This window comes from Apiotrichum porosum (genome assembly GCF_003942205.1).
Source record: "Apiotrichum porosum strain DSM 27194 chromosome Unknown scaffold_14, whole genome shotgun sequence".
NCBI lineage: Eukaryota > Fungi > Basidiomycota > Tremellomycetes > Trichosporonales > Trichosporonaceae > Apiotrichum > Apiotrichum porosum.
In genome coordinates, this window is record NW_021167121.1 from 520,106 (window position 1) to 545,560 (window position 25,455).

The following is a 25,455-nucleotide window of genomic DNA, read 5'->3' on the forward strand; positions in this document are numbered from 1 at the left end:
AGGGGTGCCACCGAGGGAGATTTTGCCACCGTTGCCACTGAGATGAGATATTTCCAGCCAGCACAACTCGATCGACCCCTCTGGCCCCCTCTCTGCAACCAAACAAACAGGTACCTGTATAGAAAAATAGTTGTTACATCCGCTGTTAAAATCTAGAACATGCACCGTTGAGGTGGGGTCGGGGTATCTAAAGATATTGTTGTCTAATCCAAGCCAAAGATAGTGCTACCGTCGCTCCTCTCTCAAGCGTCGTCGTCGTGGTGGCGGTGGTGGAGCACGGAACTGTCGCCCTGACGAGCCACCTGGTGCTGGTGCTCGTTGTTGCTCTCTGTCCACCCTTGCCAGCCGAGCACAAGGAATGATGCCACCACGAGCGCGGCGCCGGTGAGGGACATGAAGGTGATGCTGTCCGTGCTCGCCGAGGGGATGAGGAGTGAGCCGAGGAGCGCAAAGGGGATGGTGAGGGAGAGACCAATCGTTACCACTGAAACCAAAGTTAGCTTAGCTCTGAGGTTCTGGCAAGGCTATATTTGAACTAACGCATTGGGGTGGTCTTGAGCATGGCCAGCACGTAGAGATAATCAGATGAAAGGGTGATGAACATGTTGACGATGCAGATGGTCCATGCCTGTCGTGTGGGGGGCAACTCGAACGTCTCCCAGCCCATGTAGTGGAGGAGGGGGAAGACGGGGATGAGGCAGACAATGTTGAACAGGCCGGCAAAGCCGAGCATCAACTGCGTGTCGGCGCGCGACTCGTCGCCCAGTCGCACCTTGAGGAGGATGACATAGACCGAGTAGAAGGCGGCCGAGAGAAGAGACAGCAGGTCGCCCCAGATGGGGTTCAAGGGCTGGATGGTGGCCTCGGAGGGCTGGATTGACATGTCGGAACGTGTCACAAGGACGACACCGATAAAGCTAATTGGGTTAGCACAGAGCAAGCCAGATGCAACCCACCTAGCAAGCGCAGAGAACACCTTGCCGCGCGTCACGTCCTCGACGCCGCATATCCTTCCAAGTGTAAGAGTGAAGAAGCCTAAGCTGGTCAGCGCTGGGCTGGTACATTGCGCGTTGGTCCTGGCCCAAGCTGCGCTTGTAGACTCACTAGTCGTGCTACTCAGGATGGTGACGCTCGCGACACTTGCCCAAGCCAGCGCAGTGTTCAGACTCCAGTTGGCGAGGAACCACACGGCGCTCCACCACGCGGCAACCTCGGCCGTCTCACGGACAGTGAGCTTTGGGAGGCCCTGCGGGTCATCGGGCTGCACGTCCTCGACTGGGGGAAGGGGAGCGCGTGGCGAGCATGGCGACACTGAGCGGTTGAGGCTGAATGACGATCGGGCAGGGGGCTCGTCGTCGTCCATTGCCAGAGGCTCGTATTCTGGCGAGGAGCTGAGGGTTAGCGTTGATAGGCAAGCGGATGTAAACCCACATGTCATGAGGGTGGTCGCGTGCAAACGTTCCCTTCTTCCAGTACCGGTACAGGCCTGGGAGGAGGTAAAAGGCAAAGCTCGAAGTGTTCAGATAAGTTATCCTGTATTATCGTGTCAGTTCAACGGACGATCCTGACTCCCCGGGATGTTGTACGCACAAGAACGGCTTGTTCCACCCATCGTCGCCCGTCTCGAGGTCGGCAGTGATAAAGTTGGACGCGGTCCAGAGCTGTTGTATGTCAGCATGACTGGCGGCACCTCATGGGTCGGTGGGAGGCTGAAATCGGGGAAGAAGAAGCAACTCAACCCCAAACGTACGAGAACGACGGTCAAGAGCAGGCCGACTCCGACGATGTAGCGGTGAGCGCCGGAGAGTGCGCGAATGCTAGGCATCTTGGGGAGTAGCGGGTCCCCCTCCATTTGATGGTGGGCAATGTCCTTTGACGGGTGATGGGGTGTCGCGTGCAAGCAAGAGCGAGAGGAAGCAGTGTTGAAAGTCGCGCGATGCGGTCGATGCACCGGCCAGGGAAGGTCTCTCATAATCTCGCGAGCACGAAGACGGCGGCTGGGAATTGGGAATTGGAAATGGCAGAAGGGGTTGGGTGGGGTCTCCACACGACCCAAAGTCCAGTCACCACCCCTTGTGAAGTGCTTTCAATGCTGCTGCTGCTGTTGTTGTTGTTGTTGTTCCACCCACCTCGTCGTCGTCGCAATGGGCATAAAGGGCCTTCTGCACTGGGTACGCCAAGTACAGTGAGCTTTGCATGTGGACATTGTCTTCTAACCTTTCAGCCCACACTTGAACGTCCCCTACGATCAACGGTGGAAGGCTCTCAAGAACAAGCGCGTAGCTCTGTACGTACGGCTCGCTGTAGCGGCGTCGTTCTGCTCTAACGCACGCACAGAGACGGTACACTCTTAACCCACCGGTTCCACCTGGGAGACCGGGCACGAGATGGACGCACCAGTCCAGCAGTCAGAGGATGGTATTCGTGGGTGTCCGTGGATCCGTGGCTTGTACGTCCCTCCTGACCCATCCAGCCTCATCAAACAAATGAAGGAACATAACGTTCAGCCTATTGCCGTATGGGATGAGCGAGGGGAGCGTCAATGGAAGGCACCAGAGGTGGGTACGTGGCATGGTGTAGTGGTAACTAAGCCACCAGGCTCGCAAGCGTCTTGCGGCACGCGCAATGAACATGGCACGCAAGATGCACGAGGAACGACGACAGATGCGCCTCGTCCAGCTCCGCCGCGAGTTGACAACGTTCTCCACAATGACCCCTGTGGAGCAGTCAGCAATACGTCTGTGGTGGAAGCACCGCGAGGCTATCGAGGAAGGTGACATCAGCGCTCTTGACGTTGCCTCGTCTGCACGGCTGCCACCTCCGGTGGCGGATGCTCCAACGACGATTGCCAGCGCCATCGTAGTGTCCCGCTTCGCAATCCATCTCACCCGCCTGACGCGTATTGTCGAGGCGTACCAGTTTGACAGCAACCCCGAACTCCACGAGGGTCCCGAGGAGACGCTGCTGGAAGCGTTTGAGCAGGAAGAGCTCGACATTCGCCGAATCACCGGCTATGAACGCGCAGAGGAGACGGACCTCGAGCTCGACACGGCGTCGGGCGCAGCCGACAAGATCGTTGCGACAGCCCTGTGGCTCTCCGAGCCCAACAACATGCCCTACCTCGATGCGCGCCTGGCTGCCCTGGAGCCAGCGACGGTGTATCGCGAGTCTCCGCGACAGAAGGAGCTCTCCGACTCAGAGGGACAGGTCTACGACCTCGTATTTGACGAGCAGTGCGAGTTTGACTTGGATGGCTTTGCGATCAAGGAGGGGATGGAAATTCTCGACAGCATCGATACACAGCTCCAAGCCATCTTCAAGACGTATGACAGCGCGCTGAACGTGCCCCTCGAAGGGGACCACGAGCAGTGCCGCGAGCTCCTCCGGATGATGGGTGTGCCCATCATCTGGGCAAATGTGCCGTACGAGGCTGAGGGGCTCGCGTCGAGTCTTGCAACCGCCGGTATTGTGGACTATGTCGGAACAGAGGACTCGGACGTGATTGCCTATGGCGTGAGTTGAATCGTTGATAACGGTACCGCACAACTGACAGAGATTAGGGAACACTCTTGCGCAACATTACCGACGCGCGCAAACCGCTCGTAGTCCTCGAATCTGCGGCCCTACGCGAAGCCACAGGTCTGTCCGCGACCTCGTTCCGCGATCTATGCGTCTTGATGGGTACCGACGCCTCGCCACGAATCCACAACGTTGGCGCCGTACGCGCCTTCAAGCTGATCAAGGCCCACGGCTCTATCGAGGGTATACTTGAAAACGAGCCTGAGATTGCTGAACGCGTGCCGGACGTGGACGAGTTCATGCGCCTCATCACCAACGCACGCAACCTGTTCGACGACAAGCCGCCTGTTCCCGCAGACTCGAGCTTGATGGAACAGCAAGCCTGGAGCCACGAGGTGGTACGGAAATGGCTGTATGCCGAGCACAGGATCGTGATCAACAATTTGGGCTTCTTTGACGGATACGAAGTGGACCCGCGAGTTGCCGCCGCTCAGGCAGAGCTGGTGGAGACTCTGGGACAGGAGCGGCCGACGATCTGGGACGACGACTGGAACGTGGGTGGCGATGAGGCGGCGCACCATGCCGAGCAGGTACCCCTTGTCAACGTCCCCATCCCCGAGGTCATGGCGCACGAGACGGCGCACGAGGCGTGGCCCAATGGACTTGTGAGGCCGTAACCGCACGCGCACTTGACCGACAACCACTCTCACAACCACTCTCTGTGTAGCAACGTCTCCTGTAAAACCAAAAACCCCTGCATCACACCCTTTGTACAAAATGATGTCCGCACCACTACTGCTGCTGCTTGCTTCTGAACTCGCACTCAGCTGACAATCTTGCTGTACAGCACCGAACAGTTGTATCCAGCCACCAGCGTCTCCTCAACCTTGACACCGCGCTTGATGAGCTTGCCCATGGGGTCATAGGCGTCCGCCTTGCCCGTGTGCAACTGCAGGCGGGTGACGGGGATGGGGCTGCCCTCGACCTCCTCGGTGCCAATGTCAGCCACGAGCGTGTCGATGGCATGCGGGATGACCGAGGCGAGGTGCTGGGGCGTGGCCTGGGCAGACCGCTTGCCCGTGCCCAGCTGGTAGTCGCTGTTGCCGCCCCAGACGAGCACATCCTTGCCGAACAGGCCTTCGCCGGCTCCCTTGGCGTCGGCGTTGCGGACCGTGTCGAGGACGGCAAAGGCGTGGCACATGGGCGAGGGAGACATGGAGAGGGAGTAGATGCCGATGGGGATTGTCTTGCCCTCCTTCTCCGAGTACTCCTGGAGGCTCGAGATGGCCTTGATGCGCGCCGGAGCGTACGACGCAGACGACCACATACCCGATCCGAGGGAGCCGTTCTGGCCGTTGCCGCACGACAGGACGTCCACGAGCGTAGTAGAGGCGCCGGGAAGCGTCGACTCGACAGTGAACAGCGTAGTCTGGCCACCGGCCGTGATACCTGTACACCGCACAGATGCGCCGTTGGGGTATGCCTTGCCGAGCGAGATCTCGACGGGGGTGGGGACGGTGGAGACGGTGGTGGTGGGGCCGAGACCGATCTGGCCATAGTCGTTTGCGCCAAAGCCGAGGACGCGGCCCTCGGTCGTGCGCACAAACGACGAGCGCTCTGACGCGGCAACCTCTGCAATCTGGATACCCGACAGGGCCGGGATCTCAGTGAGCGTCGTTGCGAAGCGCGGGTCGCTCGCGGGCGGGAGGTCGGGCGACTGGGCGAGGGCCTCCTTGGGCGTGTCCGCCACGGGGAACGTCTGCTTCGTGCCCAGCTGGCGGTGGGTGTTGGCCGCCGGCGACAGCGGCAGGGAGAAGGTACGTCCGTGGTTGGTCACGGCCAAGAGGTGGTGCTGGCCCACGGCCACGCCGGCAAAGTGCTCGCCCCAGTTCAGCGCCTTGGCGTGCAGCTCAACAAAGTCGACAATGGGGTCGCGGGTGACGAGCTTCTTCCACCAGCTGCGGGACTTCTTGTGGGCATCCTGGAACGCGCGATCGGCAGAGACGACGTACAGCCGTCCGTCCTTGCTGAGGGAGAACAGCTTGCCCGGGCCTGGGGCGAGCTTGCGGAGTCTCTGTCAAGGTTAGCTTGGCACTCTACCGTCTCAAGCTCACCTTGCCGCGGAGGGAGCGACCGACCTCGCCCTCGGGGTCGTAGCCAGCACCCCACATCCAGAGATCACCACGCGCGTCAATGACTGCACCATACTTCTCGTGAATCGCCAGGTCCCGGTACGGCGTCGCGCCAAGCTGGCTCATGGCCGTGGGACGCTTGATCGTCTTGCGGGCCACATCCGGGAGAACGGTGAGGTACGTGTTAGACCCCCACCCGAGAGGAGTGAGCGGGGCGGACGCACCAGACAGCAGGATCTTGCCCTTGACCGTGGGCACACTGCCTGCCTTTGCGTTGGCGTGCAGAACTGTCGTCTCGACGGGAGTGTCGTCATTGCGAGCCGGGTGGGAGAACGAGTGGGTGGCGTAGATGGTGAATGAGAGTGCCGCGGCCGTGGCGAGGGGCACCGCCCTGGCGCCGAGCGACCGAGTGGACGTCGCGAACGGCATTGGCCTGGATGGGGAGGGGTGAGCGGTGGTGGTTGCGGGTGGCGATGGGAGCGACGGAGAGACAGAGAGCGATGGCGAACAAAGAGGCATGCGGCGGCCACTTCCGTCATTCGATTGCAGCAAATCACAGTCACGTGCAAACGTCAGCGGCGGGTGGCGGCGTGGGAGGTTGGAAGAGGCGGGGGATGGCGCCAAGCTTTTCGGCCATGGCAACGTCGTCGCCTCAAGCAGGAGATAATGAGGACAGGCAGGTTGTGAATGGGGATGCTGGCATGGCATGGATGGGTGCATACGAGTGTGTCGGGGACGATGCAGTGGCAGCGTCAACCAGGCCATTTGTGGCGGAAGAGCGCCGCAACATTGGTCGAGCAGTGGCTACCACCGCATGGCCATACAGCAGCACAAGCCAGAAGCTGCAACTGGCTTGGAACAACCGGTGAATCCTGCGTATACGTACTGCAATGGCTCGTCCCCGGTGGCATGTAAGCATGGCTAGGAAGCTGGCAACGATGAGGAGCCGTGATTATGAACACGGTCGGCACGTCGGTTAATTGATCGCCCGAGATGTGAGCCGACAGACTGTCTTCCGGTTACTCGGCATCGCTCATGTCCGTATTCCGTCGACGGTCAAACGCTCTCAACAACGATGCCAACGATGTAACATCTTCCCACTGCCCACCACCATGGCGTATCGACCACCACCACTCACTGGCCTCAAGGTACTCGAGTTTGCCGGCCTTGCACCAGGTATGTTGACGGGCTACGCACTTTCCAGCTAACACACTCAGGCCCATATGCAGGCATGGTGTTGGCCGACTCGGGCGCATCTGTCCTTCGCATCGACCGCGCTGTTGCTGGGGCCAAGGCAGTGCCCACCAGCGACATGTTGACCCGGCACAAGGCCTCGATCGTTGTGGACCTCAAGTCGGCCGGCGGTGTCGCCTTGGTCAAGAAACTCGGTGCACAGGCCGACGTGCTCATCGACCCCTTCCGCCCCGGTGTGCTCGAGAAGCTCGGCCTCGGACCACAGGAGCTGTGCAAGCTCAACCCACGACTCGTGTACGCTCGCATGACGGGATTCCGACGCGATGGCAAGTACGCCGACATGGCCGGCCACGACATCAACTACCTAGCCGTGTCGGGCGTGCTCTCCATGCTGGGCAGAGCAGGCGACAAGCCACACCCGCCCATCAACCTCTTGGCCGACTTTGCAGGCGGCGGCGCAATGCTCGTGCAGGGAATTCTCCTTGCACTCCTTGACAGGAGTGTAAGTGGCAGGGGCCAAGTCGTCGAGGCCAACATGGTCGACGGAGTAAACTACCTCGCCACCTTTCCGCGCCAAGCGATCAAGACTCCGCTCGGCTCCCAGCCGCGTGGCACCAACATCCTCGACGGCGGCTGTCCTTACTATGACACGTACGCGACATCCGATGGCAAGCATGTTGCTGTTGGATGCCTCGAACCGCAGTTCTTTGCTGCCATGCTCCGCGGTCTCGGTGTGGATCCCGGGACATGGGCCACACGCCGCCTCGACCCAGCCAACTGGCCTGAACTGCGCAGGATCTTTACCGACAAGTTTGGTTCCAAGACGCGTGCCGAGTGGGAGAAGGTGTTTGACGGCACAGACGCGTGTGTCACGCCCATTCTCACGTATCCCGAGCTCGAGGCGGACAAGCAGCGTGAGGGCGACCAGCGCCCGGCCATCACTCTCGCCGACACGCCCATGTTTGCGCTCAAGCGAGGTGCCAACCAGAGTGTTGGCCCCGCTGTTGGCCAGGGCGACGGTGTACAGGGTGATGGGTACACGGGATTTCCGCTCAGTCCTGGTGCTGGTGGTGAGGGGGTGCTCGAGGCGTGGCTGGGGTGGGCCAAGGGCCGCGAGTACGACGAGGACAGTGGCGGCGCGTTGGTGCTCAAGGGCAGGTTGAATGGCAAGTTGTAGACAGTAGTTTTGGTGGATTGTTTAATAAATTGTTTGTTGGGACTCGCCGAAGATGGCGAGTAGTCAGCATGGGTGTCGGCGATGCATGCATGCCTGCTCATCATGTCCAGCAACGATCACAACCTACACTCCACTGGTACCACCACTCTACCAGCGGACGACGGTAGCGGGATCAAATTGGCGGGATCAAAACACCGCGACTGCTCTTCCAAGGCGTCTTGTTGTTGACAGACCCAAGATCAACATCCACAACATCCTCAACGTCATTCTCAAGCAATGGTGAGTGCAGCATCTATGCGCTCGTGCGCATGAGTTACGACAAGATGTTTGAGACTCTCCAATACAATACACTGTGCACCGTAGCAACAGCTGGTCGCCACGTTGAATGGGCACAGCTGCACTTGCCACCACACCTTTCCTCTCTCCACCTCCTCTCACACCAGCTAACATGCTCTCCCACAGTCCAAGCCAAACCCCCTTGGCCGCGGTCTCCCGTCGACCGTGTCCCGCCCTGCGTTCCGCGAAGTCTCGGGCGGCGCGTACACCATGTTCACTCCGCAGCAAGTCAAGCAGTTCAAGGAGGCGTTCAACATGATTGACCAGGACGGCGACGGACAGGTCACAGAGCCGGACCTGCGTGCCATGCTGTCCAACCTTGGTGAGCACATTTGGGGAGGGTACTTGCCCGGCTGCAAGCGACTCCAACTTTGCAAGCAGCTGGGCGAGGCTGGTTCTCGGTCCAATGCATCATGGTAACCAGGCTGACACCGTCCAGGCCAGACCCCGACGGCCCCCCTCCTCGACCAGCTCCTCACCTCGCGCCCCGGCCGCACCACCGGCCCCGCGGACGGCGGCATCAACTTCACCCAGTTCCTCGCCATGATGGGCGAGCGTCTTCTGCACCTCGACCCGGAACACGACCTCCTCGAGGCCTTTGCCTGCTTTGACGACGGAGACAAGGGATGGGTCGACGTCAAGGAGGTCAGGAAGTACCTCGCCGAAATGGGTGACCGCATGGACGAGGACGAGGTGGGTGGAAAGAGAAACGGCGAAAAGACGGGCCGCTGTGACGATGCTAACTGCGGGGTTCCAGATTGACCGTCTGTTCAAGGGCCCGTTCACGGACCGCCAAGGCCGCTTCAACTACATCGAGTGGGCCAAGGTGCTGCGCGTCAGCGACGGCGAGGCTGAGCGCGAAGACACGCTGGCGTTCTAGTTTCCCAGCGGCGTACACGAGGATACGACGCTACGAGTCCTGGTTTGTGTAATGTTTGTATGCACTGTATCTGCTTTCGCCTTTGACGCTGTGTGCCGCGTGGCCCACTGAAGCACTGCTTGATCTCACTAAATGATATATCCAAGGGGTCTACGACCATGCTACAGCTGACTAGGCAACACCACCACTAGTCCACACCTCCAACGCCTCGTGCAGACTATCCAACTTCCACAGCCCACTTTCCGTCGGCCCCTCCTCCACTTCGTCATACTGGTCCATCACGGCCGACCAATAACGCTCAGCTGCCGCACGGGCCTTGACCTCGAGCAGACCCATCTGCACGGGGTCATCCGCGACGAGGCTGACACGGTCACGGAGCGCCTCGAGGAGACGCAGAGGTGGGACATTGTTGCGCGCCAGGTAGGCCGCGAGCGCCGCCGCCTCAGTTGGGTGGAGAGCAAGCGGGAGGCCGGCAAAGTACTCTGCGCGCGAGGGCGGGGCGTCGGTCGAGCCCATCCCGAGGAACCCGGAGCCTGAACCAGAACCAGCACCAGTGCCGAGCGCAGCGAGTCGACGAGTGATGGCCTGGATGAACGTCTGGCGCACGATCGGGTGGCGCTTGTCTGAACTCGTCGTGCTCGAGACGTAGAGCTTGTCGTAGACGCCCGGCCGGTAGAACTTGTTGAGGAAGGCGGCCTGGGCAACGCGCTCGAGACTGAGGTCGTCGCGCGCTTGCAGGCCCAACCCGAGGCCGAGGTACATGCTGAGCATGTTGGGCTTGTCGAGGGAGAGACACTCAAAGAGCACACAGCGGACAAAACTCTCAAACCACGTATCGCCCGAGAAACGCTCGGCGAGAGCCACAAAGACGGGGTCGTCCGTGTGACTCGAGATGAGATCAATGCCCTCGGCGGGCGGTAAAGCCAGGGGGGCGGCGGGCGAGATGAGGTCGTAGTGCATATCGAACCCACTCATGGTCCCAGCACGCACGAACATGGAGCGGTAGCCTCGCGGGTCGGCTGAATAGTCCAGGAAACCCGTCTTGCGCTTAACCCAGATAGTACGCGTGCGGACCAGACTGTTGCGGTCGCGCGGGTTGTTGAGGTTGTACACGACGGGCCAGTAGCGCGGCGAGTCGACGGTGATGCACTCGACGCTCTCAAAGGGCGCAACAAGCGTCGGCGATATCAAGCTGTTGTCTCCCGGCTTGCCGCGCACCTTGACCTTGATGGGGAGGAAGATGGACTTGCGAGTGTCCACGTCGCGCGCAATCAGGCAGCGGGGTTCGACGGCCAGAGCCCACAAGTGTCTAAAGGCCTGGGGGTAGGCCCTGTTGTCGCCTGGTGACGAGAGGAAGCGCGGGAAAAAGGCGATACTCATGGCCGCAATCGCGAGGTTGGAGTTGCCAAGTGTAAAGTATCCGCGGCCGAGGAAGAGGAGACCCAGAGCCATGTGCATGGCCATATGCGAGCCATAGTTGACCGACGCACCTTCTTGACCGTGACTCACGCGCAGTCGCCTCGTCACGTTGAGCTCACCCGTGCCACTCATCTGAACAGCAGCGGCAATGGTCACGACGTTGAGCGCCTGCCGCGCTGCATTGCGGCGAATCTTGGCTTCGTAGGTCATGCTCTGGCCGCCAACCGCCTTGCCCACCACGCTGAAGAATTTGATGATGACATGGTGGACGGCCTCGTTGGCCGCACTGGCGTACCGGATTCCGAGACCCAGACATGCACCAGCGATAATGTTCAGGTAGGCAAGCTCGGTGTTGAGCTCCATGCCATTCCGCTTGTGGTCGTTGTGCAGTTCCCGGATAAACGGCGGGAGCTGGGCGTCGACCCACTCAGTGGTACCCTTGACGTCGTTCCACATGATGAGCGCGCGCGCAAACGTACGGACGAGCAGCTGGTCGGGGCGGACGCTTTCCAGTTCCAGTTCAGTCTGCGGGATCTCGAGCATATCGGCAATATCCTTGCGTCCACTCTTGAGATACATGAGTCCGAGGGCCAGCGTGGCACCAGGCGACGTAATGGTCGGGTCGATATTGCTCGTCCTGCGTTTGCCGGGCATGCCAAGGACATCTGGCGCGTCACCGTGGATGAGGAGGTTGAGCTGCGCGAGCATCTTGCGCTCCACCTCGCTCGTCTCCTGCCCTCCGCGGCCGAGCATGATGAGACCAAACGCCATGGCAGACGAAAAGCTGTATGCCTCGCGATGGTCGTAAAACCCTTCCACACCGTGCATGTCGCTGCGAGAAATCTCACCCAGCGCCATCTCGGCCATGCGAAGGTTCTTGGAGCCGACATAAACGAGGCCAAGGGCCACCAGCGCTGCCGATTGAACAATGGCTGATTGGCTGAGCTCCATGGCGCCCATAGGCAAGAGAGCGTGCGTGTGCAGACTCAGGAGCTTGGTGACCATCTGATCGCGCGAGCCAGCAAAGCTTGAACCAATACCGAGCAAGAGACCGACAGAGGTAATGTCGTGCCGGGGCTCGAGGTAGCTGAACGCCTGGGTCGAGTTGATGAGACGTAGGTGACCCATTAGACCCAAACCGAGGAGGAAACCGCCGTGCTCGGCGCTGAGCGGGTTGGGGCGGTTGAAGGAGATCCAGCTGGCGGTGATGCCAGTGCACTCTGGCGAGATGGAGAGGGCGGCACTGACGCCGTTGTGGAAGCACGGCCACTCGGCACCGTCGGGCAGCTGGGCCTTGAGCACATTGTTACCGGGAATGACCTTGACAGCAAGCTCGATGAGAGGAATCTGCCAGGCGTCGGTGATGGGGGCTGTACGCGAGCCATACATGAACATGCCCTGGCCGACAGTAACCGCCAATGTGCGGTGGGCAATCGTGTTGACGACACTCTGATGGTAGTTTTGTACGTCTCCCTCGCTTGAACCCTTGGGTGCGTCGACAGTGATCGTCCTCTGTCGCGTAGTCTGCATGATGCGGTCCACCTCGTCCAGTCGCTTGTCGAGACCAAACCGCACATGAGGCAGGGCGGCAAAGTGGGAGTGCTTGTTGGACGCGTCGGCGTTCATGAGCTGGGCTACTGTCGGTGGATCGTCAGGACCATCCTCGGCGCCCATTGGCAAGTCGACCGTGACCCGTTCCGTGTACATTGCGGCCAGGTCCTCGCGGCCAATAAATGTGAAAATGGCCTCGGAACCGTCCTTGGGCGGTTTGAGCTGGCACACGCGGATCATTTCGAGAATGGGCACGCCGACAGACGGTGGAAGGTCCGCAAGCCAGCTGGCGTCTAGTCCGCTGTCGACAATGAACGACACCACCGCGAGCGCACGCTTCTCGGTGCTACTAGGTGAACGCTTGTCGGTTGGTGGGGTCATGCGCGCGTAGATTGCCGAGAGCAGCTCTGTCTGGCTGCACGGCGACGGTGAGCCAAGGGGCGAGGGCTGACCAAATGCCGTTTGGGGACAAGGAAATGGCTTGGTGGGCCACACCAGTCGACGGCCGAGATACAAGAGCACATCGGCGGGCTCGTTGTATGCGTCGAGGACCGACGTGTCAACAGTTACTGCAGGTTGTGTGAGCACCACCCCCGCAAGAGCCGAGGGCATCAGGCGACGCCAATAGTCGACCCAGTCCATGCGGCCAACGGCAGCCGCCAGACGGGCGATGACGGGGGCGATGAGGCTGAGCTCTGGCTCCGATGTGCACGACAGTCGACAATCTTGTGCTACGAAATGAAGGGCAAGGAGAGCACTCGGTGTGCAAGTCGCAGGGGTGATGACAGAAGATGGCTCAGGCGCGCGAGAGCTGGAAGCCTGGACTCGCTGGGCGAGGAGGCGAAGAATGGGGTCAGATTGGGTTGTCCAGGCGGAAAGCATCTTGCTACGGCTATCGGTTGGGGTGGCAGGTGCCAGTCCACATTTGGTGCACAAGACCTCGGCAAACGTCTCCCACTGGCATCCCAGATCCAGGCGCTCGGGGGCAGGACGTGCTTGCAGCTCTTGGAGGTATGTCTCTGAGAGCTCGGCGTACTCTTCAGGCGAGAGAGCATACGAGAGCGCCTCCAGCGCACGACGCGGGAGACCAGGCTGTAGCGTAAAATCAAATGAGACACGGACGCGCTCTCCGTCGTTGTATACCACGGTCACGCGGGATCCAGAGGGGTCAACAAGGTCGACTACACTCCTGCGTGACAACGTCGCGCCGTCGCCGTCAAGCACCATGCTGAGACTCGACGCGAGCTGACGCGCCACTTCGTCCCTTCCGTCAATAGTTGGCACGCGTGGAATGTCGATTGGAGTCTCGTGTCCCGAAGCAGAGAGGAGGCGTGCACCCTCAACAGTGAGGACGAGCGTGTCGAGCACGTCCGAGCGAGTGGCAATGATAGGCTGTGCGGCGAGACATGGCACCTCGCGGAGCTCGTGGAAGACGTAGCGCCAGTTGGACTTTGCCACGTGGAAAGTGTACAGGGTGGTCGAGTACCCGTCAACGTTGAGGACGAGGTTGAGGAGGATGAACTCAGGTGAGCGGTTCTCGGACAGAAAGATGTGGGCGGAGGAAGGGTCGATGGGACTGGGTAAATGTCAGCCTTGCATACACCTGCGAGATCACCAGCTCACCCTGGCGGACGCCATGTCCAAATCCTTTCCAAGACAATCTCTGAACGCCGAACCTCTTCGCGATCAAGACCCATCATCATGGTTGTCTCACGCAGGTCCTCCGCTACGACAGCGAGAGCCGTCTTGCCAAATTCGAAGGGGTCCTCACGCATGCTGGTCCCGCTGACGCGGCGGCCCTTGGCACCACCCTCGGGTCCTCCACTGCCACGGGACAGTCGTGCGCCCTCGACAGTAGTGTTGGGAAGCACAAATGCTGGCAAGCCAAACTCTTCATCGTTGGCGGCGGAGAGGCGTGATGTCCGTCGACGTGTACGGTCGAGCGGGTCCGGTCCGACAATCGAGATACGGCGTTCAGCGGCCGTGGTGCGGTTGAGGGATGCGCGCCCGCTGCGCCGCGTAGACGCCGCGAGTGAGACGTCCGCTTGCCGAAGGAGCTCGTCGGGGCGAAGAGAGGTCACGGGTGGTGGGGGAGCCGGGGTATCCTCAGACTCGAGGGGGACAATGTTGCGACGGTAAAAGATGATCTGGCCGTCCTGACGGTCGTACACGACGACGAAGGGGTACGGGTCTGGCGCAACGTACAGAACGGTCTGGGAAGGCGGAATGGAGCTTGTGGGCGCGTTGGGAGCCAGACGCGGAACATCGCCCAAGTGTCGAACTGGCGCCTGGACCACGGCGTTGAGGTCGCCGTACCGGTCCGTAATAGTGTACAGGCGGGGAAGGGGCATGTCGGGCTCCTCGTCCAAGTCGTCGAGGACGCTCATGGCCGTACGGTCAAACATGGACGACTGGCGGTTTCTTCTTGACGAGAGCTTCTCCCTCGCCTCGAGAGCGCGCTGGATGAGCAGGCCGCCAGTTGGCAAGGCCCAGCAGCCATCCACCACAAAGGGGAGGTGAACGACAAACTCTTCGCCAGTAGCAAAGTAGATGCGCGCACTGCCACGGAGGAAGACGACAATGGCACGAGACATCCCATGCTGCCTCTCGCGGGGGCAGGGCTGTGGCGACCACGACGCGTTCTGGGATGTGTGGAACGGGCCGAATGTGGGATCCGAAGAGGACGCTGATGGTAGTTGTGGTGGTCCGTTCAGAGCTGGTGTTGATCCGCTCGAGCTCGATCCCGCAGGTGACACGGGCGACGATGGCCGGCCGCCAGTCTTTCCCGTCAACTCGACGTCGTCAAACCACGCAAAGGCCGCACAGTCGACCCCAGTCCGCTCATGCTCGTAGGTGAACCGGCGGACCACCTCGGCGCCGCGCGACCAAGTCACCTCGCTGGCGCACCATGTCAGCGCCTCGTCACCATCGAGGGCGGAAGAGTGCAGCTTGGAGGTGCTGAGTGGTACGCGGGAGGAGGAAGACGAGCTGGTGTTTGAGCTGGAGGGTCCTGCAGCCGATGAAGGGAGGAGGTATCGCGGCTGGGCGAGGAGGTGGACGGGCGCAGAATGTAAGGTAGGGAACGGGTCGTCCCGCGCGCGCGTGCTTGCACGCGCATGCAGGACATGGCCTGGGGAGAGGCCAGAGCCCAGGACCGTCGCCTGGAGCATGGGGGCTGGGTGTTGGAATAAGGTGGAGGAATGGAGTTGTTGAGGGATCGTTTGTGTTGACGCTGGACGCGTTTCGCCCTGGCTGCAAAGGCGGGGCCCAAACAAATGCCCTGCAAAAGGGATCCCCCAGGTGACACTGTCATTTTTGCCCAGTGATTGCCCAAGCCCAAACAGGCAACTGCGAGAGGAGCTCTGTATCATCACATCACAACGTTTTACGAACATAAAGGCTATATTGTGTACAACAGCTGCCACCATCTACAGCAATTGGTCGTACCCATCAGCAGCCAGCTCCGACATGTATCTGAACATGGTCTGGACATCGGCCAGCTCGCGAGCTTTCCACCGGTCCCACACCCCATCCTCCTCGGATTCCTCTTGAACCAGCGCTCTGTCATAGTCGATGATGAACAGTCTGTCGTCCTTGCGTAGAATGTGCCTCCACTCAACGTCGCCATGGACAACACCAACGGCGTGGAGGCTGCCATACATGTTGCGGATACGGTCCCTGCGGGCGTGTTTGTCAGCAAACAAACAGAATACAGACATCTTCCATGGTCGTTCGACTTGGACCGTCACGCACTGATAGTCCAGGTCAGTCGCATAGCTTAGCGGCAGTTGGTCCCCAGCGTCGTCCATGATCACGCAGTAGGCATTGGACAGCTGGCCGTGTCCGAAAACGCGTGGCGCCACTGCTGGCACAGTGGCCGCGACGCGCTGGAGGACTCCGACCTCGCGTGCAGCAGCTGTGAGCGCTTCCTTGGCCGTAGGGTACGTGCTCGAACGGCGGTCGGTTTCCGGATAGCCATTGACGTCGTGGGTGTGCAGGAGCTTGGCCATACAACGGCGCGGCGGTGACCCCGCGGCGTGTATAGTTGCAGTATACACCCTCCACAAAGTGCCTTGACCTAACAAATCTCGGTCAATGACAACGGCGTTGTTGGGGCAGTCGTGTTCATCATGTTGGACGAATGTCTTGTACACTGACATGTGTAGTGTATATTCATCTTGATCTGGCATTCCACACATGCGGAGAGTGCCTAGCAGCTGCAATGACTCGCGTGGCGGAGTCGGTGACAGAGGCTGAGGTTTGGTGTGGTCTTGCTTGAGAACGGTTAGCTCCGCCATTGGAGGTGTTGGGGCCTTTGTAAGATAGGTAGCTGCCGAGGTGGTGGTCGACGTTGCCACTGAACCCTGTGTTCTGGGGCGCTTTGAAGTGCGTGTGGGAAGTGCTGGTGGGGGCATGGAAGAGGATGGTCCAGAATCTGAGGACGGGTGTGGGGTGACCACAGATGTGTTGCTTGGGCCTGGAGCTGCTGGCTGGAGGACGCTGCGAAGAGACGGACTACGATCCAAAATCGCCGCAAGGCTTACACCGAGCAACATGCCCGCTGGAGATGAAGCAAGGTGCGTCGTCAACACCGGCGCGCTGATGTTAATGACATGCTGCAACTCAAGCGTGCGAGTGCCACGATTCAGAGAACATGGCAGTATGCGATCGTAGTTTGTAAGAAAGACGCAGTCCGCGTCTCGTGCAAACTGTTGTACGCGCATCTGCCATCAGAACGGTTCTTCAGGTGGGAATAACCACAATCTTACTTGATCGACGACGCGGCAATACTTGGGCCTGCGGTCTCTGGCCGTCTGTAGATCCAACCGAAGTGCTGTGCTGCCGTCTGTTAAAATGACGAGGCTACGGTCGGCAACAGCATCTAGGAGATCGTCCATCGCCGCATTCGGAAAGGCATGTTTGGTCTTGAACTCCACTACGACCACCGGAGTCGGCCGGGCAGAACGAGAAGCACGCCACAGCAGTTGTACATCTGGCTTGCCCGTTGGACCATTTCCAACAATATCCCAGTAAAGGTCTTGGCCAGTGCCCTTGAGCATGAGGAACAGGATGTGGTTGATGGGTCCAAGAACGAATCGACAGAAGAAGTCGGTGACTCCCAACTCTCCTGACTTGGGTCTCGTGGCATAGATTGCTGCCTCGGTACGCGATGCGTCGAGGACCGGGATGGCGGCGTCCGCGACTGCGGCAATGGAGGAGAGAGATCTGTCCAGAACAGCGTTCAAGTGAGCTTTAAAATTGTCCGCCTTGAAGTCGAGGGCATACGGGATCGACTTGATCATGTCCAGTTGGTCCGAGGAAGGGAGGTAAGAGGAGGATGAGTAGCGAGGAGCGTCTCGAGCGGAAGTCTGTGGGGCAAGAAGGTCGAGGGTGGGCAGTAGAGTGATGTGTTTTAGAAGGTCGGCCACGACCTGCCTATCGCCCACCGGTCTTGTCATTGTTGATGAATGGTTGCTGAGGAGTGAACCGGAGCGGTCCATGCTTGTTTTGATCTAGCGTTGCACAAGCAAAGTGCAGGCATTATCTTACGTAACCTAATAATTGTGTGTGTTGCTTATCAGGTTCGGTGATTGAAAAGACGCTCGGTGCTATCAAACGGCGGCAACCATCCCATGCTCCAAGGGGAGCCAAACCCGCGTCGTCGTTATTATACTGTACTGCCTGTTCTGTGCATTCTGTGTCGACGCCGTTGTTGACAGGGGCACTGCCGCTCACCACCTTTCGCAACGCAATATCTACGCGTGTTTTAGGGTGGTTGACCAGGCTCGGTTCTCGCTCGATTGTCCCAACCCTAGTCACTCTCATCGGGGCCGATCCACCCATCCAAGTACCAAGTTCTAATAATCAATGCATGTAAGGAAGAAGAACTACGAGGCGAAACAGTCCATATGTACAACACGTTGTGTCACTACTGTTAACACTACTGCCTATCCCGAACACATGAGGCAGGCATCCTTGTTGTCAATGCTGCACTGCAGGGCAGCGGCAGCCAGCTCATCTGCGCGACGCTTGGCCTCCTCGTAGGTGATCTCCTCGTTCTCAGATGGGGGAGCAGGCGACTCGCTGCGGCGGGCCTGCGAGGCGGCAGTGACCTCGGGAGGGACAGCGGTGGTGGCAGCAGTGGTCGAGATCGAGACCTTGCGCAGGGGCTCGACGAGGCTGGCGGCAGTGGCGGCTGACAGAGCAGCCGTCTTGGTAGGAGCGATACCAGCCTCCTGGAGGCTCTTGGCCTTCTTGAGCGTCGAGGCGTCGATGGTGAACTGGATGGCGTTGGCAGCAGGACGGGTGCGGAGGTAGTAGGCACCAGTCTTGAGACCGCGCTTCCAGCCGTAGAAGTGCATCGAGGTGAGCTGCGAGAACGAGGGGTTGGACAGGTGGATGTTGAGCGACTGCGACTGGTCGATGAACGCGCCACGGTCGGCGGCGAGGTCAATGACAGCCTTCTGCGAAACCTCCCAGACAGTCTTGTAGATGGCCTTGAGCTCGTCGGGAATGTTGGGAATGTGCTGGATGGAACCACCCGAGGCAATGATGAGGTTCTTCATCTCCTCGTCCCAGATGCCGAGGTTGATGAGGTCACGGAGGAGCCAGGGGCAGACGACCTGGAAGTCACCCGAGAGCACACGACGGGCGTAAAGCATCGAGGTGTAGGGCTCAAAGCACTCGTTCCAGCCAAGAATCTGCGAGGTCGAGGCAGTGGGCATGGGCGCGACGAGCAGCGAGTTGCGGACACCGTGCTGGGCAATGTTGGCACGGAGCTCGGTCCAGTCCCAGAGGTCGGTGGGGACACGGTTCCACATGTCGGGCTGGAGCTTGCCCTGCGAGATGGGCGAGCCCTCGTACGAGGGGTACTTGCCCTTCTCCTGGGCCATCTCACACGAAGCCTCGAGAGCAGCGTGGTAGATGGTCTCGAAGATCTTGAGGTTGAGCTCACGAGCAGCGGGCGAGTCGAAGGGCAGGCGGAGAGCCATGAAGGCGTCGGCGAGACCCTGGACACCAAGACCGACGGGGCGGTGGCGCATGTTCGAGTTGCGAGCCTCCTGGACGGGGTAGTAGTTCTTGGTAATGACCTGGTCGAGGTTCTTGGTGACGACCTTGCAAATGTCGTGGAGCTTCTTAAAGTCGTACGACTGGTTCTCAATGTCGACAAAGGCAGGGAGGGCAATCGAGGCAAGGTTGCAGACGGCAACCTCGTCGGGCGACGAGTACTCGATAATCTCAGTGCAGAGGTTGGACGACTTGATGGTACCGAGGTGCTGCTGGTTCGACTTGGAGTTGGCGGCGTCCTTGTAGAGCATGAAGGGGCCACCAGTCTCGGTCTGGGCCTCGAGGATGGCGAACCAGAGCTTCTGGGCCTTGATTGTCTTGCGACCCTTGCCAGCACGCTCGTAGCTCTCGTAGAGGGTCTCAAACTCCTCCGAGTGGACGTCGGCGAGGCCGGGGCACTCGGCGGGGCACATGAGGGTCCAGTCACCGTCGGCCTCGACACGCTTCATGAAGAGGTCGGGGATCCAGAGGGCGTAGAACAGGTCACGGGCACGAACCTCCTCCTTGCCGTGGTTCTTGCGCAGGTCAAGGAAGTCAAAGACGTCCGCGTGCCAGGGCTCGAGGTAGATGGCAAAGGCACCGGGGCGCTTGTTACCACCCTGGTCGACGTAGCGAGCGGTGGCATCGTAGGCGCGGAGCATGGGGACGATACCGTTGGAGTAACCGTTGGTACCGGCAATGTACGAGCCCTTGGCGCGAATGTTGTGGATGTGGAGACCGATACCGCCAGCAGTCTTGGAGATCTGGGCGCAGGTCTTGAGGGTGTCGTAGATACCGTCAATGGAGTCGTCCTTCATGGCGACAAGGAAGCACGACGACATCTGGGGGTGAGGGGTACCGGCGTTGAAGAGGGTGGGCGAGGCGTGCGTAAAGTAACGCTCCGACATGAGGTTGTAGGTCTCGAGGACCTTGTCAATGTTGTCACCGTGGATACCGATGGCGACACGCATAATCATGTGCTGGGGACGCTCGGCGACCTTGCCGTCGATGCGGAGGAGGTACGAGCGCTCGAGGGTCTTGAAGCCAAAGTAGTTGTACGAAAAGTCACGGTCGTAGATAATGGCCGAGTCGAGAACATCCTTGTGCTTCTGGACGACCTCGTAAACCTCCTCGCTGATCATGGGGCTGTGCTTGCCAGTCTTGGGGTTGCACCACTTGTAGAGGTCCTCAACAACCACCGAGAACGCCTTCTTGGTCTCCTTGTGGAGGTTGGAAACAACACTGGTTGGGTCAGCTCAAATGTGCGATATGCAGCTGACGTAATACTCACATGCGGGCAGCGAGGATGGAGTAGTCGGGGTGGAGGGATGAGAGGAAAGCAGCAGTCTCCGCGGCGAGAGTCTGGGAGTGTCAGTGGCAAAGTTCATTGCAGGTGGAATGGATGTAAGGACGTCTGGTCGGATAGTCTCGCCAACCTCATGAGGGTGCAACGACGCGTTGCGATGTTTGCTCCCATCACAGGGTTCGCGGTGCTGCTTTTTCAACCCCCAGCGTAGAGTGTCCACCTCTCAGCCGGGGCCATTTGGCCAGAGTCTCCTTGTGTAGTCATGACGGTACTCACGTCGAGCTCAACGGTGGTCACACCGGGGTGGATACCAGCCACGACCTTCTGGGTGACGCGGACGGGGTCGACATAGTTCTGGTCCAGACCGTAGGCGAGCTTGGCAAGACGGGCAGTGATCTATGGAATTGTTAGTCATGCGACCACCGTCTGTTTTGCTGATGTGGCTACTCACCTTGTCAAAGGCCACCTTTTCCCTGGTACCGCTACGCTTGTAAACCCACATTGTGAGGAGGGGGGTGGAAGGGGAGTAGGAAGGTGTGGTTAAGAGGGGCGCGCCGTGAAAGAGGGGCGAGGGCGTTGCTGTGGACCGGTGGCCAGGTACAGGAGACGACGCGGCTGGAGAGGAGAATAGATGTCCTCTATGGAGAGTGGGAGCAGAGGGCCCGAGTGGTGGTGGTGTGGGTGGGTGGTGGGTGGGTGGTGATGGAGAGATGGAAGAAGAAGGGAGAAGGGAACGCGACCAAAGTGATTTTATGGCCCACAGCGGGGGGACGCATCGACACACTGGCGCCGCCAGCGACGCGTACAGTCAGCTTGCACGCTTGGTTCCCTGGCTAAACAATGACGTGTGTTTGTAATGAAGCAATGTTTACCTCGCAAAACATTAGAATAAACATCCGCGCGTCGCGTAAAAGTCAGGCGCGCGTCACAGCTCCTGAACTCATGGCGTGACCCCGGCGCGCGCGCGCGCGTCGAGGATCGAGACTGTGTTCGCGTCGCGCGTGCCAGTCTACCAGTGTCGGCCGATGGGACCGGTGTCTGAGGGGACAAGAGAGCACAAGCACACTGTACACTGTCTTATCGGACCTTTATTAATCTCCCTTCGGGTCCCTGTCAATGTTTGCATTCAAGGACATGAAAAACTAGAGAGCGTGTTGCACGATTGTCGCGTCCAGATCAACATGAGATCACGAACACGAACGCCACACGGCCGACGCGTCGTTCCGGAAATGCCTTTTTCATCGCCGCCACCTGTCATATCCCTCAAGTCGTCGGATCTCTGATGCCCGACGCCCAGGCGCGTTGCATGTGTATGGACATGGCCATTGACATGGACACTGCGGGCTGCTCTACATTACAGCCTCTGTCGGCGACAGCACCGCCGAGTCGGCCTTATTATCAACTCCAGCTCCCCGCGGGAACTACCATGCACCAAGACCGTGAACAGTGCAGGAAGCAACATCCATGTCAGACCCCTGGACGTCGGGTGGGAACCCAAACTGTCTCGCGATCATAACGATGAGGTCAGAGGTCAAGATCAGGGGTACAATGTTTGTTCAGGCCAGTCGGCTCCAGGTATCAGCATGCAAGCGGTACCACCAAGGAGTGGGGAGCGCTTGGCGGTGTTACGGTGGCTGCGACGCCGCAGATGTCACCGGCGCCGACCAGATGCGCCAGGTTTCCCAGCAACGGGTCACATCAACTCCTACCCAGAGGCCAAAAACCGGAGTGCCAGAGTACTGGTATCAGTGCCGGTATCGGAGGGGTTGTGGCGGCTACACAGCTATGCCGTACAAGTCCATGCTGTGAGCGGGCATGTGATGGGGACCACGCTGCTTGCTGCGGTCCGATCGTGTGACTGCATCACTTCATATACATCAAGTCGCGCCCTGTCCGAGCAGAACATGGTAGGGTGGAAACGTTTCAGACCACTCCACTCTACTTGGGTATCTCGGCGACTACGGTCGGTGGGCCCTGCTCAGCACCGTCCTCCTCTGAGCTGACGCTTTGCTTGGGCATACGGAAGAACGTGAGGAACATGAGGAGCCAGAGGATAACCCAGCCCATCTGAAAGTAGAACGCGGCGTGGATGTTGGCCGTGTTGGAGAGTCCGCCCGGTTGGACGGTGAGGAGACCCGCTTGGATGGACTGGAGACATGTCAGTTCTGCTCAGTTCTGCTCAGTTCTGCTGCTACAGATGGTGCAACTTACCAAACCGATAGCGACGCCGACCTGAAAGCCCACTTGAAGCATGGCGCCGGCGACGCCGGACATTTCAGGCGGCACGCTCATCATGACGCCAACGTTGGCGCCCGTCATGACTGCCATGTCTCCGGCCGAACCAACGACCATGCCCGGGAAGATGTATCTCCAGTACTCTTCGTTGGACCAGTGACGTGGTTGAGCAAAGAGTGCGTAACCGACCATGGCGAAGAGCATGCCGATCGTGACGGGCCAGCGGGGTTGGCGGAGAGTTTGGGGAAGACGATGAGGACAACGGCCAGCGCGAGGGAACTGAGACCCTATGGCAGCATGCGGACCGCAGCGACGATGGGACGTTCGCCTCGAACCGTGAGGTAGATTTCTGTCATGGGCAGCAAGTTGCAGCTCCACCAGGCATAGATCTCGAGGGAAAAGACGATCCACAGCGTAAAGTTGGGGATCCTCCATGTCTTGGACGGAATGAGCGCGTGTGTGTCCAAGAGCGAGTTCTCCCACACGAAGAAGGCCGGTAGGAGGACCCAGGCGAGGAGGAACGGGACAAGAAACCCGGGCTTCCTCCAGCCGTATGACGCCCCGAGGGTGAGGCCAAGGATGAGTAGGACGACAAACGAGAGCATGAGCAGGGCACCGACGAGGTCGAGGCGGCGCCACTTGTTTTTGGCACTGCTGGCCTCATGACCTCTGCCCTCGGGAACGATCAAGAGTGACAAGGCAGCGAGTGGGAGAATGCAAATGGCCATGAGACGGAAGAACCAGCGCCAAGCCTGGTTTTGCTGTCCGACATCGTCAGGCTAGGGAGTCAGGTTTAGGTCGAGGGAACGGCGACGAGAGGCTCACGATATATCCAATAAACCCTGCGACGATCATACCAGATACGCTCGCAAGACTGCCAGAAATACCATAGACGGTAAACGCGTACGCCAGCTCCTGTGGTTCAAAAACATGCGTGATGAGGCGGTATGCCGAGGGCACCAAGCACGACCCGGCAATACCCGCCAGTGCGCGGAGGACGAAGAACGAATACTTGTCCTTGAGGAACGAAATGATGAGACTAAGAATACCCAACCAGACGAATCCATAGGTGAAGACCGGTTTGGCAGAGTACAAGTCTGCGACGCGGCCCCAAAAGAGGAGAAAGGCCGAAAACGTCACAGAGTATGATGTGATGACCCATGACTGCTGAGCAAACAGTATTTTGAGGTCCTTGGCGACCGAGTCGGTCAGGACAAAAAAGGCGGAATAAAATAAACTAAAATACGAGTCAGATATGTATGTACTGGAACGACAATCAAGGGACATCCTCACATATCGATAAACATGGACAGGGCAAAAACTGTGAGGAGGACGTTCTTTCGACCACGAGAGAATAAAGGTTTGTCGGGTTCTACAACCTGGGTGGGGGCGGCCTCGAAGCTGGTACTGTGAGAGGAAGGTGGGGGTGGCGAGTTGTCGCTGGCTCTGCGATTGAGTGACTTCTCCTTGTAGGCAGGCAGCTCGACGGACGTGTCCGCTGGGGAGGCCATGGATGGAGGAGGATCAGCCACAGGGGATGGTCTGGAGTCATTGTGGCGGTTTGGTTGAAGTGAAGTCATGCTGGCTGGAGAGAGATGGAGGTGAGGGGCATGGGATGGTTCAAGACGACATTGTGTACAGACGTGCTTATATATCTGTGTAGGTGGTACTCCTGGAAAAGGAGTAAGGTGGTGTCGAGCTGTGTCCAGCGTGAAACTCCCCAGTTAGTCAGACCGAACCGTGGTGCTCGGCGACCGACCGGGTCGTGCAGCTCCATACACAGACAGGCCGCCATGACGCGTTGTGGATGCTCCCCCAGGTCTATGCGATCTTTCCATCTTCTGGTCATATCCATGAGGACAATGGGTAGAGCTGACCATTCCATTGTTCTGCCATTCCGGAATACGGCGATCCCACATGGTACCAGCTGCAAGTGTTGGCACCGAGTCGGAGCCCATCCTGCTGGTGCTGACTCAGGCTCAGCCAACACCGTTAAACACTAGTGGCTTGTCCGAACCATACCTGATATCCATGGCGACGACGGTCCCAGGAATCAACAGATGACCTTCCGACGGAAGTGTTTGGGTTGACTTGCTATCACCGCAATGGCGATAACCAAGCTCCAGCTAAGAACACGTGTAGGGTTGATGCCACATTCCTGCCGTCGCATTGCCCTAATGCCGGATTATGCTTGCCCATGCCGACGCATACATGCAGGTGCACGATGCCTGAACCGTAAGAGGGTGCCGGAGCGCAGACCACTCGTGTCAGCTGCTCAGCAATACGCGTGGGTCACGCCCAGTCGATGTAGGACGGATTAGGCGAGCGGAGGCTACGTCGGCGGGTCCGTGGCATACCGTCCTAACGGCATCGGTCATATGGCCTAGTGTCAAGACCAATAGAGGTCTGTATGTTAGCTGTATGTGAGGCATACGAGCTGATGCTTGGCACGCCAATGTAGCTATGCCCCCTGACTCAGCAATGCACGCCCGGCTGATGATGGTTGTGCTCAAACTGTGGTCCACACTCTGCGGGTCCGCAAAGGCTCTGATTACGGATTTCCCTAATCAATTTCGGATAATACCGGCGAAATTCATTTGGGTTTGCTGTAAGCGTTAACTAATACCTGGCGGGCGGGCGAGATGGTTTCCAAGTATGG

At 59.2% G+C, this 25,455-nt stretch overlaps 10 protein-coding genes across 10 annotated transcripts; 3 read left to right on the forward strand and 7 right to left on the reverse strand.

Moving 5' to 3' along the window:
- Positions 1-242: 242 nt before the first annotated feature.
- On the reverse strand, positions 243-1,972 carry EHS24_002983 (uncharacterized protein; the record flags this gene model as incomplete). The annotated part of the gene is made up of 7 exons (XM_028618690.1): positions 243-484; positions 541-917; positions 957-1,035; positions 1,105-1,391; positions 1,432-1,533; positions 1,591-1,661; positions 1,751-1,972. 7 exons carry the CDS (start codon positions 1,970-1,972, stop codon positions 243-245), a joined length of 1,380 nt encoding a protein of 459 aa, XP_028473057.1.
- Positions 1,973-2,144: 172 nt separating this feature from the next.
- EHS24_002984 (uncharacterized protein) lies at positions 2,145-4,196 on the forward strand (the record flags this gene model as incomplete). Its single annotated transcript, XM_028618691.1, has 5 exons — positions 2,145-2,185; positions 2,225-2,287; positions 2,474-2,558; positions 2,608-3,513; positions 3,561-4,196. 5 exons carry the CDS (start codon positions 2,145-2,147, stop codon positions 4,194-4,196), a joined length of 1,731 nt encoding a protein of 576 aa, XP_028473058.1.
- Positions 4,197-4,342: 146 nt separating this feature from the next.
- On the reverse strand, positions 4,343-6,080 carry EHS24_002985 (uncharacterized protein; the record flags this gene model as incomplete). The annotated part of the gene is made up of 2 exons (XM_028618692.1): positions 4,343-5,593; positions 5,634-6,080. 2 exons carry the CDS (start codon positions 6,078-6,080, stop codon positions 4,343-4,345), a joined length of 1,698 nt encoding a protein of 565 aa, XP_028473059.1.
- A 683-nt stretch (positions 6,081-6,763) lies between these two features.
- Positions 6,764-8,022, forward strand: EHS24_002986 (uncharacterized protein; the record flags this gene model as incomplete). The annotated part of the gene is made up of 2 exons (XM_028618693.1): positions 6,764-6,827; positions 6,881-8,022. The coding sequence occupies 2 exons, from the start codon at positions 6,764-6,766 to the stop codon at positions 8,020-8,022; spliced, it is 1,206 nt and encodes a 401-aa protein (XP_028473060.1).
- Positions 8,023-8,568: 546 nt separating this feature from the next.
- On the forward strand, positions 8,569-9,238 carry EHS24_002987 (uncharacterized protein; the record flags this gene model as incomplete). The annotated part of the gene is made up of 3 exons (XM_028618694.1): positions 8,569-8,680; positions 8,798-9,051; positions 9,116-9,238. The coding sequence occupies 3 exons, from the start codon at positions 8,569-8,571 to the stop codon at positions 9,236-9,238; spliced, it is 489 nt and encodes a 162-aa protein (XP_028473061.1).
- Positions 9,239-9,409: 171 nt separating this feature from the next.
- APC1 (Anaphase-promoting complex subunit 1) lies at positions 9,410-15,378 on the reverse strand (the record flags this gene model as incomplete). The annotated part of the gene is made up of 2 exons (XM_028618695.1): positions 9,410-13,784; positions 13,832-15,378. The coding sequence occupies 2 exons, from the start codon at positions 15,376-15,378 to the stop codon at positions 9,410-9,412; spliced, it is 5,922 nt and encodes a 1,973-aa protein (XP_028473062.1).
- A 258-nt stretch (positions 15,379-15,636) lies between these two features.
- EHS24_002989 (uncharacterized protein) lies at positions 15,637-17,667 on the reverse strand (the record flags this gene model as incomplete). The annotated part of the gene is made up of 3 exons (XM_028618696.1): positions 15,637-15,886; positions 15,962-16,824; positions 16,978-17,667. 3 exons carry the CDS (start codon positions 17,665-17,667, stop codon positions 15,637-15,639), a joined length of 1,803 nt encoding a protein of 600 aa, XP_028473063.1.
- A 489-nt stretch (positions 17,668-18,156) lies between these two features.
- Positions 18,157-21,063, reverse strand: RNR1 (ribonucleotide-diphosphate reductase subunit rnr1; the record flags this gene model as incomplete). The annotated part of the gene is made up of 4 exons (XM_028618697.1): positions 18,157-20,497; positions 20,547-20,617; positions 20,838-20,957; positions 21,013-21,063. 4 exons carry the CDS (start codon positions 21,061-21,063, stop codon positions 18,157-18,159), a joined length of 2,583 nt encoding a protein of 860 aa, XP_028473064.1.
- A 1,436-nt stretch (positions 21,064-22,499) lies between these two features.
- On the reverse strand, positions 22,500-23,000 carry EHS24_002991 (uncharacterized protein; the record flags this gene model as incomplete). The annotated part of the gene is made up of 2 exons (XM_028618698.1): positions 22,500-22,709; positions 22,773-23,000. The coding sequence occupies 2 exons, from the start codon at positions 22,998-23,000 to the stop codon at positions 22,500-22,502; spliced, it is 438 nt and encodes a 145-aa protein (XP_028473065.1).
- Positions 23,001-23,083: 83 nt separating this feature from the next.
- On the reverse strand, positions 23,084-24,376 carry EHS24_002992 (uncharacterized protein; the record flags this gene model as incomplete). The annotated part of the gene is made up of 3 exons (XM_028618699.1): positions 23,084-23,575; positions 23,622-24,033; positions 24,090-24,376. The coding sequence occupies 3 exons, from the start codon at positions 24,374-24,376 to the stop codon at positions 23,084-23,086; spliced, it is 1,191 nt and encodes a 396-aa protein (XP_028473066.1).
- Between the last annotated feature and the right edge of the window lie 1,079 nt (positions 24,377-25,455).